This window comes from Poecilia reticulata, chromosome 1, assembly GCF_904066995.2.
Source record: "Poecilia reticulata chromosome 1, P_reticulata-male-v2, whole genome shotgun sequence".
NCBI classification, from domain to species: Eukaryota; Metazoa; Chordata; class Actinopteri; order Cyprinodontiformes; family Poeciliidae; genus Poecilia; species Poecilia reticulata.
The window spans coordinates 81,777-96,228 of NC_088830.1; the positions used below are offsets into that span (position 1 = coordinate 81,777).

At 38.0% G+C, this 14,452-nt stretch overlaps 1 protein-coding gene and 1 long non-coding RNA gene across 4 annotated transcripts in view; one reads left to right on the forward strand and one right to left on the reverse strand.

The window, feature by feature from the left end:
* LOC103463029 (voltage-dependent T-type calcium channel subunit alpha-1H-like) overlaps positions 1-14,452 on the forward strand; it is a 235,023-nt gene that overhangs the window by 65,318 nt on the left and 155,253 nt on the right. For all 3 annotated transcript variants that reach the window (XR_014085974.1, XM_081603359.1, XM_081603078.1), the window contains exons 7-8: positions 12,227-12,539; positions 13,175-13,267. Coding sequence is in view for 2 of the 3 variants with exons in the window: in XM_081603359.1 (XP_081459485.1) it covers positions 12,227-12,539; positions 13,175-13,267 (406 nt within the window). In the remaining variant the exon portion in view is untranslated. The remainder of the gene's footprint in view (positions 1-12,226; positions 12,540-13,174; positions 13,268-14,452) is intronic.
* On the reverse strand, positions 9,385-11,711 carry LOC145551213 (uncharacterized). Its single transcript, XR_014087167.1, has 3 exons — positions 10,885-11,711; positions 10,400-10,663; positions 9,385-10,329 (listed from the first exon to the last, which is right to left on the reverse strand). It is a non-coding gene; the product is annotated as an uncharacterized LOC145551213 (long non-coding RNA).

The window sequence follows — 14,452 nt, forward strand, 5'->3', positions numbered from 1 at the left end:
GAGAAGAATTCAATCCTTATATAATCAAGTTTTGTCAGGTTTCATAAGGCCATAATGCAGGATCAAAACTCAAAAACTGCTATTTAATTTAGGAATAATAACAGGTCAGGCTAAAACAGCAACCACAGTTCACCCTCCTGCCACACACTGTCACAACCCTGATCAACAGCATTGTCATGTTTCTGGGTCTTTTTCGGATCCACATGCAGAATCATTTGCAGAATGGAGTGAATATGATAAAAGGACTTTATTTACAACAACATAATAAAGTGCAAAATTATATATGCCCATTTTATCCAGGGATACATTCAGAAAAATAATAAATGGGACATTGACCAACATATTTGATCTTGATGATGGCACTCATCAAAATGTAAATTTTGTATCTGGAAAAAATAGCATTTTTCCAGAAACAAAAGTTTCTGTATCTGAAAAAAATGGATCTGGAATATATTAAACAGTGTTATTAGGAAAACCTCCAGGCACACTAGTTTTTCCTCAACATTTTACAAATAATGATGACAACCTTGACAACGTAGAATAAATAGCTCCTAATTTTCATAAATATTTTGTAAGTGTGGTCTAAATTGTGCCATGTGATGAACTGGAAACCTGTCCAGGGTGACCCCACCTCTTGCCCATTGGCCACTAGACATAGGCACTAGCACCCCTCCAGACCCCACTAGGGATAAAGGTGTTGGAAAATGGATGGATGAGTCTAAATTGGCCAAAGAAATTACAGAGCCCACAGTAACTGAAACACTAAATGATGCATTAATAAGTAGGAATCCAGATTGCAGATGGTGCTCACTGTAATGGAAGGAAAAGAAAATATTGATATAGTAAATAAATGTAATAATAAAAGGTCAACTGACTTTGATGGTATTGACATGGTAATAAGAAGGTGATTCAGAGTTTTGTAAATTAAAAAAGTGGTTTGATATTAACAAATTATCACTAGATTGAGACAAAACCAAGTTTATAGAATTGAATTTTATTGGAATTGTGAATGGGATACATAATAAAATTCGCGGAGTAAATTTTACTAAATTTGAGGAAAATTTCACCCTAAAAAAGACATTTGGTCCCAGTCTAAATAGAGTAAAATTTACTGTCATGGAAGAGTTGAAATTACAGAGTAAAATCAACTTTATTTAATGCAAAAACTTTTATCTTTTAAACAACTTTGAGTAAATTCTCATCGCATTGATTAGTCGCTCTACCATATTTTCACTTCAAGTAGGATATAATTTACTCTAAACAGAATTGCATTTTATCCTAAGTAGAGATAACTTTTAGTCTGAGTAGAAGGGAATTTTACACTAAATAGAATCAAATTTTATTCCAAATAATGTCAAATTGTGCTCTGAAAAGTCCAAAATTTTACTCCTAATTTAATTGAATGTTATTCCATAAAGTGCTACACTAAAAAGCACTAAAAAGCTATTAGCACTGAATTATTCAAAATAGAACTAAATTTAACATTACTTCATTACTTCTATGCAATTATATTTACAGCTATTATACACTGCTAAGTTTGTAAGAGAATACATAGATCAGAAATCAGTATTTTAAGTCCTTATTATTGTTCATAGAAAACAACATGGAATAATATAATTATCTATCATCCATGACTGCATGACCTCTGTGAATGATGAGCTTTGGAACAGAAAAGCTCTTTTCATAACAAGAGGTCCACCTCTTGAACACAAAACTTGAAAAGCACTTAAATGCTCATTCAGACACACTGCAGCGCAAATGTAACAAACAGTAACCTCTCATCTTTCACAGCAACGTTATAGGTCACCTGAGTGAAGTTGGCCCCCCCCACCTTCTTCAAATCAGACAAAATTGGTGTCAAACGTTTGTGCTACGTTTGTGCTGGTTTGTGCAGCAAAAATTTTCGTTTGTGCTGCCATCATTTTAAAGATATAGGCTAAAGTTTAAAATGATAGCAGCACAAACGGTCAACCAGCCCCCCCACTTTTATGAAATCAAACAAAATTGGTGTCAACCTTTGTGCTACGTTTGTGCAGCAATTTTTTTTGTTTGTGCTGCTATCATTTTAAAGATATAAAGAAATGTTTCTAGAGGTCATCCAAGGTCAACCAGCCCCCCCACCTTCTTCAAATCAGATGGGTGTCAAATGGGTGTCAATCAACTCGGCTGCGTTTTGTGCTGGTTTGTGCAGCAAAAATTTTCATTGTGCTGCTTTGGCTTTGAAGATATTAATGAAAAGGTAAAAGTCAAAAGGTCAACCAGCCCCCCTACTTTTATGAAATCAAACAAAATTGGTGTCAAACTTTTGTGCTACGTTTGTGCTGGTTTGTGCAGCAAAAATTTTCATTTGTGCTGCTATCATTTTAAAGATACAAAGAAATGTTTCTAGAGGTCATCCAAGGTCAACCAGCCCCCCCACTTTCTTCAAATAAGACAAATGGGTGTCAATCAACTCGGCTGCGTTTGTGCTGGTTTGTGCAGCAAAAATCTTCGTTTGTGCTGCTTTGGCTTTGAAGATATTAATGAAAAGGTAAAAGTCAAAAGGTCAACCAGTCCCCCCACTTTTATGAAATCAAACAAAATTGGTGTCAAACTTTTGTGCTACGTTTGTGCTGGTTTGTGCAGCAAAAATTTTCATTTGTGCTGCTATCATTTTAAAGATACAAAGAAATGTTTCTAGAGGTCATCCAAGGTCAACTAGCGCCCCCACCTTCTTCAAATCAGACAAAATGGGTGTCAATCAACTCGGCTAAATTTGTGCTGGTTTGTGCAGCAAAAATCTTTGTGTGGGCTGCTTTGGCTTTGAAGATATAAAAAAAAAGTTTCTAGAGGTCATCAGAGCTCAACCCCCCCACACACACATACACCTTCTTCAAATCAGGCAAAAAGGGTGTAAATCAACCTGACTATTTTTGTGCTGGTTTGCTATGGCTTTGAAGATAAACATTTAAATTTAAACTCTTTGATGTCAAGCAACATTGAGCTGGTTTTACTTTGAAAATATTACAGAAACCTTAAATGAGAGAAGCTTCACTTATTTCATTATAACCAACTCATGATCACAATTGTTTGGAAATGACTTTTATTTATCTTGATTATCTGGCTTTACAATTCATAGCACAGAATATTCAACAACCTTCTTCAATAAAAGATTAATTTGTTTAAAGAACACTGCATTCAACCTTTATGTTTCATGTCACCAGGTGCTGAAAGTTGCCCTTCTGGTACAATAAATGGTATTTTTGGTGTTATCCATGTTGAAAGACCTTTATAAACTAACATTAACACCCTGCCATGTTAGTTTTATGTTCCGAGCAACATATGGCTAATTTATTTAATATGAAAGATTACTAAACATAAATTTGAGTTGAACAATTTTTAAAATAAACTATGCATTCAATTGGACAAAAACGTTAACATGCTGGTAACAAAAATAGGAAGGCTCACCATTAGTCTTTTGTATAGAGCACAGCGTGAGGGCATATGCTGGTTTTTTCAGATGGTGTCATTACTTCTTTTCTGAGGTCATCGTACATTTCCCAGGTGCCCAGGGACCTCTTACAAAATGCCACATAATGCACAATTGTTTCAGGTGTTGGACCCTCCTGAAATGCTATGATGGCTTTCAGTGTGAATCTCTGTTCTTGAAGTTGAAGGGTTGATGGAAATTCATTGAGGAAAAACTGCTTGGGTTTGGTGACACTTTGCTCCATAGTTGTGGCCCAGAATTGTCCAAGGTCTGATTCAATCCAGACAAGTTCTCGCACTCTGTGACTGTGACAAACAGTCCCCATTTTCCTGACATGTCTGTTTTACATACTGCTGGGCATCTATCAGGACTTTGGATTGGTCTTAGGCATGGAGATGCTGCAAGGTGGAGCCCTTGTTCAACAGCAGACTGAAGCTGAGCTATGCCAGAAGATGACAGGACGGACAAGTCAATGGAAATGAAAGGTACTTTCCTTGTATTTGGAATGTAAAGTGTACAGTACTGAGAGGAGCACTGTCTTCTGAAGTGAATACTTGGATTTTCTGTCATTATATTTTGAATAACTGTGGACACATTACACTGTGCATCAACATGATGAACACCAGACTTCAACTGAACAGGGCTGAATATTGAGCTCAGAATCTCAGCTCTCAAATAATAGGTATGTGGAGTGACACCCTTTGAAGCATCTCTTTCACAAACTGGAACATTTTATTTTTCTCTGTACCTTTTAGCTCATTCTGAGCAGAAACACTGTCACAGAAAGCGAGGCACAGACTTTGACAGACTGCATCAAAGGCACAGGTGTTGGTGACGCAGTATCGTTCCTTGTTGACTCTGATTGGTTGTTGATTATTTCCATTTTTTAAAAGCCCCAGCTTAACTTTGTTCATTTTTACAGCTGGATCAGAATGTAGCCATTCGGGACAAGGGGAGAGGTATGATGTAAACTTCCTCTTCTTTGGTGGGACTGCAAGGCCTCTCCAGTTTTCCAATGCTGCTGTTTCTTCTGTGTTGGGTTCCTGAGAGCAGTTTTCATCCATTTCTTGTTCCTCAAAACTTTTGATTGGATTCTGAAGCTTCACAGTCTCTTCTTTCCTGGCATCCTCTGCTTTATTTATTTTTTTTTGGCAGAACTGATCCTCATGTTTCCCTCAATGAAGCCAAGATGGTGTGAAATGAATTTATCAACCCTAATAGGAAGATTTTCATGCTTGAACAAGCCATGTTTAATGTTCTTGAACTCAGCTTCAACATTAGCTGAAGTTACAGTGAGCTTTTCGCTGTGAAACAGGGGAACCATTACTCCAGTCCAGAAAGGTAGGTATCCTCTCAATCTTATAAGGTGTGGTACAAGCTCAGGTAGATAGTGCATATTGTCTCAATCAGTGGCGCAACTACACATTATTCAGGTGGATGCGAAAACATAGATTGGAGCCACCCCCCCCGCCCAGGGAAGGAACGTCAGGGTAAAGGACCGACGCACCCTCCCCCCCGAGGCGACGATACGTGAAGGGTAAAACTCGCTACATTTACCTCGTTATGTGCGCGAGGTGAAGGAGCGTGAGGCGCGCTGAAGTGTATGGGAAAACATCCCGCCCCCTCCAGACGGGGTTTTGGCGCCCCCTCTGGTGCTGCGCCCCTATGTGTTGCATACCCTGCATACCCACTTTTTGCGCCACTGGGCGTGATCACCATTGACATCAGCGTGGCACTTACTCTCCTCACAAATATCTGTCACCCACCTCCTCAACTCAGTATTTATTTGTGTGCATCGATCCACTCTAACCTCTTCTGCTTCCTCTTCACTGGAAATGGGCATAGTGTCATCTGCGATTTTGCTTTTAAGGTTTGATTTGCACACTTCTGACATGACGGGATTACCATGAATGTCATTACCTTCTGTCTCACTTAATGCCACAGTGGCAATGCTGCGTATTAGGACCTTTGCTTCCTCCAAAGATTGCGACTATGTGCCTCTGAACGCACATAGAAGTCTTTCACCCGATGAGGTTTTTTCCTCAAACAATCCAACTGGGAAATCATTTTGATCAGGTGCGCCACATCCACTCGGATGAAACATGGTGGCAGTTTGCTGCATTTGTTTTGAAGCAGAACTCCGAAGCACTCATTTACATAGCTCTTCAAATCAGACAGATGTGTGAAAGCCTTAACCAAAGCACCAAGTAAAGCTAAAGAAAAATCTGAAATTGCCTCTTTTGGGACTGGTGCTCCAGCACGAATCCATTCTAACAACCATCTTGTGATTGCCTGGACATCATGTCGCTCTGACAGCATTTGAACCACAGGTATGTGGGAGTTGTCGCTTCCTGTTAAAACTCCTTGATACAGGAAGATATGTCCAGACAAGCCGTTCGGCCTGACAAGCTTTTTTACAACTGAGCCAGTTGCATCAAAAGCAACAATAGGGTGTTTCTCTGTCTGGTACATTATCATTTGGGTAGGACTCAAGTAGTGACAGAAGAATTTGTCTAATCCAATGTCACCAATACTTCCACTGTGAGGACAACTACATTTTATTGCCTGTAGTGACAATATTGGGTTTTCATGAGTCATTTCAGATTCATGTTGTTCTTGTTTTGCTTTTCGTAAAGTTGCTAAATTTGGTAGATGACTTGGCTCAGGGTCTCCAAAGTCCATCAGTTTTTCTGCCTGTGATGCTCTCCACACATGTGGCTGCAGTCTACCTTCACAAAGTTCTTTTTTTACTTCTGCACGCAGTCTTCCAGATAATGGTCTCTTTGAAAACCCTGTGTGAAGGGATTCGTCCATGTTTGCCATCACACACCGAAGCACCATTGGGCACTGCATGTCTGGTTCCTTTTCACATGTAATGTACAGTTGACCCTTGCACTCTTTTGACATCCAAAATGTCTGCACACGACTGTGTTCACGCTGTCATTTATGAAAACTGCTGTCATTCTTCCCTTTGCTCTTTCCTATGTTATAACTTTGTCCCAACAGCATTGCTTGTCAGTTCTGGCTATTTAGCATAGCCAGTGATGACTGCAGTTAAACTGTTTTCCTAGAACAGTACATTGTTTTTCCGCCATTAACACAGCCTTGACACAATCTCCTGGCTCCGAATGGTTGTTGAGGGGTGCATTTCTGCAGACTACAATAGCAGAAGTTGGAGGAGAAGCCAGATTGTTATTATTTTTTGCACAGATGAGATGTCTTATACTGTACTAAAATAGCTACAGTTTTGGAAAATATGTAAAAATACATTTCTTTTATGAGCCTTGCATACTGCAGATCCAAGTGGACAAACCTACCTTGATGCACTGTTATGAACTATTAAAAAGAAGTGTTGATGATTGCTCTTGATCATAACATTGAGCTCAAAATGGGTGAGTAGATGCCAAGCACATGTTTGGTTTTATTCTTATTTTTTTGTTTTTCAAATGTACAGTTCGTCTAATAGCACCCTCTAGTGATCAGAAGCTACAATACAGGTCACCGAGATAGCTTTGGGAGGTGTTGTACCCACAGACATAATATAAGAGTAGACCCCGCATTGGCTGCTCTGGTGCAGGAAATACGGTGGCCATCTTGGAGAGGTCGTCCTCCTACTTTGCTCAACTAAAACAGCAGAAGATGCCTCAGCACTGATGGATATTGTTGTTCTGATCGATGGACTATTGATGTGAGGCTCCACAGACAACATTTCACAAGTAAGATGGACATATTATTGTGTATATATTGTGATTAGAATATTATTTTACTGTATTTATGTCCACCGGCGAGATACCAGCTAATATTAGCTACAGAGCTTGGTGTAATACGGGTTCAGCCGGTATGAAGGATAACTGAGATTCTGTAAATCTAAAAAAATTAATTATTCTCTAACATTTACTAAGATTATCTGACACAAGAGCCTATATTACAAATTAAAAAATGTAACATATCATAAAACTAATATTATGTGTTATAACATTCACCAGCAAAGTTTACACAGGTGGTAAAGAGTATTGTAATTCTTTCACTCTATCAAACATAAGATACATCCAAAATCTTCCGTTTTTGTTTTGAAGGTTTCATAAAGACACGATGTGAGAAAGAAGAGGGAGAATCTATAAAGAGAGACAGATTCACTGCAGCACGGACGAATCTCACATCGGATTTTGGACTCGATCTCAGCTGCTGAATCTCTCTGAAGCTAGAACTCATCGGCTGGACGAATATTAGACTGTACATGTTTAGATGTATATATATAGATATATACAAGTTTTTATATGCATATAAACATTGATCTAATATATATTATTTAGTATTAATCATTATTTATTTACATTACATATATTTTTATATACATATATACTATTACTAAATAATTTATTAAATAAATTATGAACGGCTGTGTGGTTTGTAATATGCTCATCATACATCAATATCAGAATATTCTATTCCTATTCTATTGTTTTCCCCACTAAGCATATTTAAATATGCTGAACTATGTACCAATGGAAATAAAAAAATACGTAAAAAATACAATTGTTTATAAATGTAGCTTTGATAGATGTTTGAATAAGGTCTTCAGCAACAAAACAGCGTGTTATGATCGATTACATGCGCTGATCTATTATTGTGCCTGCTAAACATATAGCGCTGAGTGGAGCGGTGGACCGCTCCAAGATGGCCGCCCTAAATCATGAGGCATCTATTCTTATATTATGTCTATGGTTGTACCTACCTGTTCATTCTAAATAAGAGCTAGTTTGAATTGAATTTCTTCCAGGTTAAAATTAAATTATTCATGTTCATAGGTTAGCAACTTATAATTTAAATGAAATTCCCAGTTTCCCCATGAACAGGTGATCATTGACCTCTGATTACCTCTAGAAACTTTTTTTAAAATATCTTCAAAGTCAAAGCAGCCCACACAAAAAAGAATTCTGCACAAACCAGCACAAACGTAGCCGAGTTGATTGACACCCATTTTGTCTGATTTGAAGAAGGTGGGGGGGCTGGTTGACCTTGGATGACCTCTGGAAACATTTCTATATATCTTTAAAATGATAGCTGCACAAACCAGCACAAACGTTTGACACCCATTTTGTCTGATTTGAAGAAGGTGGGGGGGCCAACTTCACTCAGGTTTATAGGTCTTATGAAAAACTGGCATTTCACAACCAACTTCTATATAAACAACAAAATTTAATTAGTTGTTTGTATTTTCATGAAGTTTGGCCTATTTAACACTTAATATCTTGGTAATTGAATAGTCTCACGGCCCCATTTAAAGGCATCATTTTACCTGGTCCAATGGTCAGTCAAATGTATGCCAACTGAAAGCAATATGACTTGGATGCTTTAATGACAGGGTTTTTGCAACATGAAGTGACAGTGACATGAGGTGCACAAGGATCAAAATGGATGACGTGTCACTGTCCCATCCTGGAAGAAAAAGTCAACTAAACATAAGCTACCAAAAGTTCTTATTTGCAACTGTGTCAACACTTCCAGAATAAAGTTTACCAAAAAGTGACGGCAAGTGGAAGTGTTGCACTTAATGTATAATGAACCAATTTATTTAAAATTCTGTTACATTAAACACTTTCTTTATAATCCAGTCCAACTTACCATTTTCCACTTCTGTTGAGCCTTCACTATTGTGAAGAAGGTACTCAAGGTCGTCAGACTGTGTGAGACCACAGCTTTGTTTGATGACTTTCTGCTTGTCTTTCTGGAGAAGTGGACAGTGGGCCACTTCTCCAGGAACTTTGCAGAGATGGCTTCCCCAAACATCAATGTAAAATCTTGCTCAATCTGCAGAATAGATGAAGTCAAGTTTTTAAAAATAGTATTGTTAAACAAACTTTCTCACTTTCTCACATCCCCGGTCATCCTCTCCTTAATACAGTGCAGTCATCCTGTCCCATGAGCAGAAAAACACTCCCAAAGCATGATGCTTCCACCCCCAAGATTCACAGTAGGGATGGTGTTTTTGGGATGGTACTCATCATTCTTACGGTAATCTTTTGTGTGCTGCTATACTTTTGGTATTCCATTAGAAACTAACATTAAATGGATGCATCCAAACATCTAAATTGATGGTGGACTTTTAGGATACAAATGAGTTAAACTTTTTCCACATTTTGGCATGTTACAACATTGTATTGTGTGTTTTTTTAAATAAAACAAAAAGTAGGGCACTGAAGAAATAGAATGAAGCTCCAATTTTAAAAAAGTAGTTAATTTGTCACATATAATCCAATTATGTTTGTCAAACTTAACATAAAATGTGATATATTTATTTGGATAGCCCTAATCTGATTACTTGTAACAAATTAACTACTTTTTAAAAGTTGGACCACCTTTTTTCAGAGTGCATAAATGTGAAGTGAAAATGAAATAGTACATTTTAAAGTATTCCTAGGAACAAAAACAGAATTAAAATGTACCCCTTCTCTTACCTGTTGACCGCTAGAGATAGGAACTAGCACCCCTGGTGACCCCATTAGGGATAAGCATGTAAGATAATAGAACAAAAATTTTATTTTTTTTATCCATAGCTGAAAGACAAAAGAAGTCTAGTTTTTTACAAGTCATGTAGAGGTCACAGCTAGAAGAATGGAAGAAGATACTCTGGTGAGATGAGAATAAAACTAAACTTTTAGCTAGGACTGCACATCTCTTTGAGCATAGCATCTCCTGTTCTTATCCTTTAGTGTGGATAGGGAAGCTGGTCAAAGTATATAGATGTAGTGCTCAGAACAGAGGACCCAAAATTTGAGCCAGACACAATAGAAAACCAAATGATTTATTGAGAAAAAGAGTATGGGAGAGGAGACCACCAGCAGCCGGACCGGGAACCACTGAGGACAGAGAAACAAGTTAGTGGCTTGTACTCTTGGTGTCAAAAGCTCAATAAGGAAAGCCACTAACTTTCTCAAAATGCTGTGGGAAACTGAGACACTCTTGGTTCCCCAACAAGGTTGCAGTGAGAAGGCAGGGGGGAGACGTCATCTCTAGAGGTGTTGGTTGTTGAGAACAGAACATCTCAGCAAGATGGTGGAGATTGATCCAGAGCATCAACACTGGTAGCACAATGGTTTGGCAGCAGGTCATAAACCCAGGGGAAATCAGAACTTGGAGGTCAAGAGGCCAAGGCAAGGGATGAACCAGGGAGGTAGAAGAAGGTAAACTTATCTGAGGGTCAGACAAGAATCAGGAGTCAGGGCACAGAAACAGGTCAGGCACGTGAAGGCAATCTAATGCAGGAGGCAGAAGTTGAGAGGCAGAAACGGGGTTGTGTCAAGAAAACAGAAGCCAGTGTAGTATCTGATGTGAGCCAGGCAAGAAATCCAAGAGACAAAAACGTGGTCATGATCGTGGTCAGACAAAGGAGGAAACGTCAGATATCTACTCACAATAAAGTTTTTCAAAAACCTGAGAGCAGGCAGACGGTGGATGACATGAACCTGATTGTGCTGCAGTGCAGCAGCATGCAAGTGAACCTGATTAACTTGATTGCAGAGGTCAGAGCTGAGGAAGAAAACAGAGCAGGCAGACGGGCCAGAATCATAACAATAGAGGGAATTAAATATGGGACAATCCTTTGAATGCCCCTCTACAAAGTATTGACCCAGCAGAGCTGAGTATGAATGCATGCCACACTTTCAGAATTATAAATTTAAGAAAAAAATATCATGCAAAGAATCATGCAAAATTTTCATTTCACTTCACTAGCATACTCTACCTCTTCTCTAAAACTGGTCCATGCTTTTGTCTCCATTTGTCTCATTGGGATTCCTAGTAAGAGGGTTCCTGCAGAGACTTCAGTACCTCCAAAACTGCAGCTGGGATCCTGATGAGAATGTGCAAACATGACCATATTACTTCCATCCTCCACTCTCTCCATTGACTTCCCATTTCCACCACAATTTAATTCAAGATTTCCCTCCTCAAACACCAATGCATCAGGAAATGCCCCAACCTATATCAAAAAACTACTTAATCTACAAAACACAACTTGCTTACTCCACTCCACCCACTCAAACCTTCTCCACATCCCCAAAACCAACCTGAGGACCATGTCGCTCCATGTCTATGGAGCACCCTCCCTGACACACTGAGGGTGCCACAATCCACTGACTGCTTTAAAAAAAGACATTTCTATTTGGCAAAATGTTTGGATCATTTTCTTAGATATTGGTTTTAATCTCTTATTTATTTAATTAATTATTTTTATCCATTAGAATTGCCTGTTTTGCTTTTGTTTCCTACCCTTTGAGATCTAAAGATATAAAGGGCATTATAAATAAAATCTATTATTATTATTATTATTATTATTATTATTATTATTATTATTATTATTATTATTATTACATTGTATTGGTCTATCGTATAAAATTCCAACGAAATACATTTTTGTGGCTGCATTGTGAAAATAAGTATGAAACTCAAAGTTGTGTGAATACTTTTGCAGGGCTCTATTAATCCCACGAATGAAAAATATTGAGCTGCATGTTATTGCATTGTGCTCTTTGTCACTTTTCTATTATTTACAGGCTTTTGCTGTCAAAGTCAGCTTAAAGGAATGATCAGAAAATGGGTGTAATACCAGCTTCCAAAGTCCATAGAAAAACTTATTCTGAAAGCTTGGAACAAGTTGCTATAGATGAAAGCAATTTTGAAAGATTGAAAAAAATAGTAGCAGAGTTTGTTATATAAAAGTTTTATATGGTAATGTTATGATATCCATTTTTTCAGGAGATACAACATCACCTTCTTGAATGCCTATTATCAGCCTGAAGGCACAGACAACCATCCGTTCATCTGCTCGACAGAGAGGGAAAACGGGATGCTTCGCTGTTCTGACGTGCCTCGTCGTCGTGTGGGTCGGTCCTACTGCTCACTGGGGGCTGAGGAAGCCCACTCAGAGACAGGGCTGACAGTGGACGGACCAGTGTCATGTGTGAACTGGTACCAATATTACAACCAGTGCCAGGCAGGGGAAATAAACCCCCACAAAGGAGCTATTAACTTTGATAATATTGGATATGCATGGATTGCTATATTTCAGGTAAAATCTATGCAGAATCTATCTGCAGAAATTGAATGTCATTTATTATTAAAGCTGCACTATATAACTTTTATAGACAAATATTTTTTGGATATTTGTTGAAACTGTCACTATAACAGTAAGACAGACAGTCTGAGAAAAAAATGTGGCTTCTCTGCCATCTCCCAGTGTTCCCAGTGCCATCTAGAAATAACTCGTTTGAGTCAGGAGGGGGATCTTAGTGCTGTCAATCACTCTCAGTATTACGCTGCTCACAACCCCATCTCCCTTCCCCCCCTTCAACTCTGCTAGCTGCACCTAGAAGAGATTGTATGAATGCTCAGGCTAGTTAGCATGGCCACCGATGACAACAAATAAACGGTTTTCCTGTAGGTTGTTTCTCCACCATTAGCACATTGTTGATTGACAGCACTGAGACCCGTAGCCTTGCTCTGATTGGTTGTTTTGCTTGGTACAAGTTGGAGTTGGAGTGGTGCATTTCTTCAGACAGCAATGCTATCTTGGGGTGGAGGAATTCAAACTTTTCATACATAATTTGTCTCTTACTGTCAGAACATGATGACAGATTTCACAAATATAAAAAAAAAAAAAAATCTTTATATGCTTTAACTTAAACTTGTTACTTTTGACTTCAGGTAATTACCCTGGAGGGCTGGGTGGACATAATGTACTATGTAATGGATGCACACTCCTTCTATAACTTCATCTACTTCATTTTTCTCATCATTGTAAGTACTAAGAAAACCACAAACACATTGACAATGTTAAACTTGTCCAAAATGTTTGTTTTCTGTGTTTGCCACACAGTAAAAATACCAGTGATAATATCCTAGGTGGAGTGTTAAATAAAAAGTGTTTGTGTTGTTTTAACACCACACTGTCAGTGTAGCTTCTGACATATTTGAATTTTAAATGAAAGTGTTAATTGGATTGTTAATTGTTGCTTAAGCCATGCCTTTCTGTAACTGCTGCAGAGTGCATTCTACTTTGTGTGTATTTAAAAAACCAACATTGCAAATTACACTCTAAAAAGTGTTTTTGGCAGTCATCCATCTAATGGACTTTTCTTTCTTTTTTTTACATTAATCTAATTTAACTAATTTGGATTTTTTGATGACAACTTGCTTTTTTGTGTTCAATTAACTTAAAATTTACAAATCTAAACGAACTTAAAGGATCTTTTTACTTTGACTTTACTTGAAACAATTGAGTTCAATGCCATTTTTATATCCCATGCCTGACCAACTCAATTCATTAAGTTTATCCATCTCATTTTTTCTAATAAATAATTCAAATCTTTTACTTAATTCTACAGAAAGTAAACTCAAATGTTTAAGTTGTTCCAAACTAAAAAATATATATATATACCCAAAATGACATTATCACTTAAAATACAGCTTGAATTTAAATTATTTAAATTATTTTAAATGTATGCTTTAACATATTTTTGTTTTTCAAAGATCCTGTACTCTGAAAAATTAATAGAGTAGAACCAACTTAATTTAATTGCTTCAATTGGTGAGCGTTCTGCAGCCAACCTGCATCAGCCACTTTCATATCCTACATCTGATGTCATGACTCAAGCTTCATCAGGGACAGATTCTGTACCAACCAGGTGGTGCAGGGGTAGAGCACAGCAAATATGAGGAGACTGTAGTCCTCGACGTGGTTGACGCAGGTTCAATTCTGACCTTATGACCTTTGCTCTGCATGTCTTCCCTCTCTTTCTGTCATGAAATGCGGTTTGAGGTGGTGAGGCAGACGCCGAGGACCCAAGTTGAATGAAGAAAATGATTGTTTTAATGATGAGAACAAAGTCCAAAAATCCTGGCAGCACAGAGATTGAGTAGAAGGCTAAGGCTCTGCTACTGGTAGCAACAGGATCCAACAGCAGAGTAACCATACATCCAGAC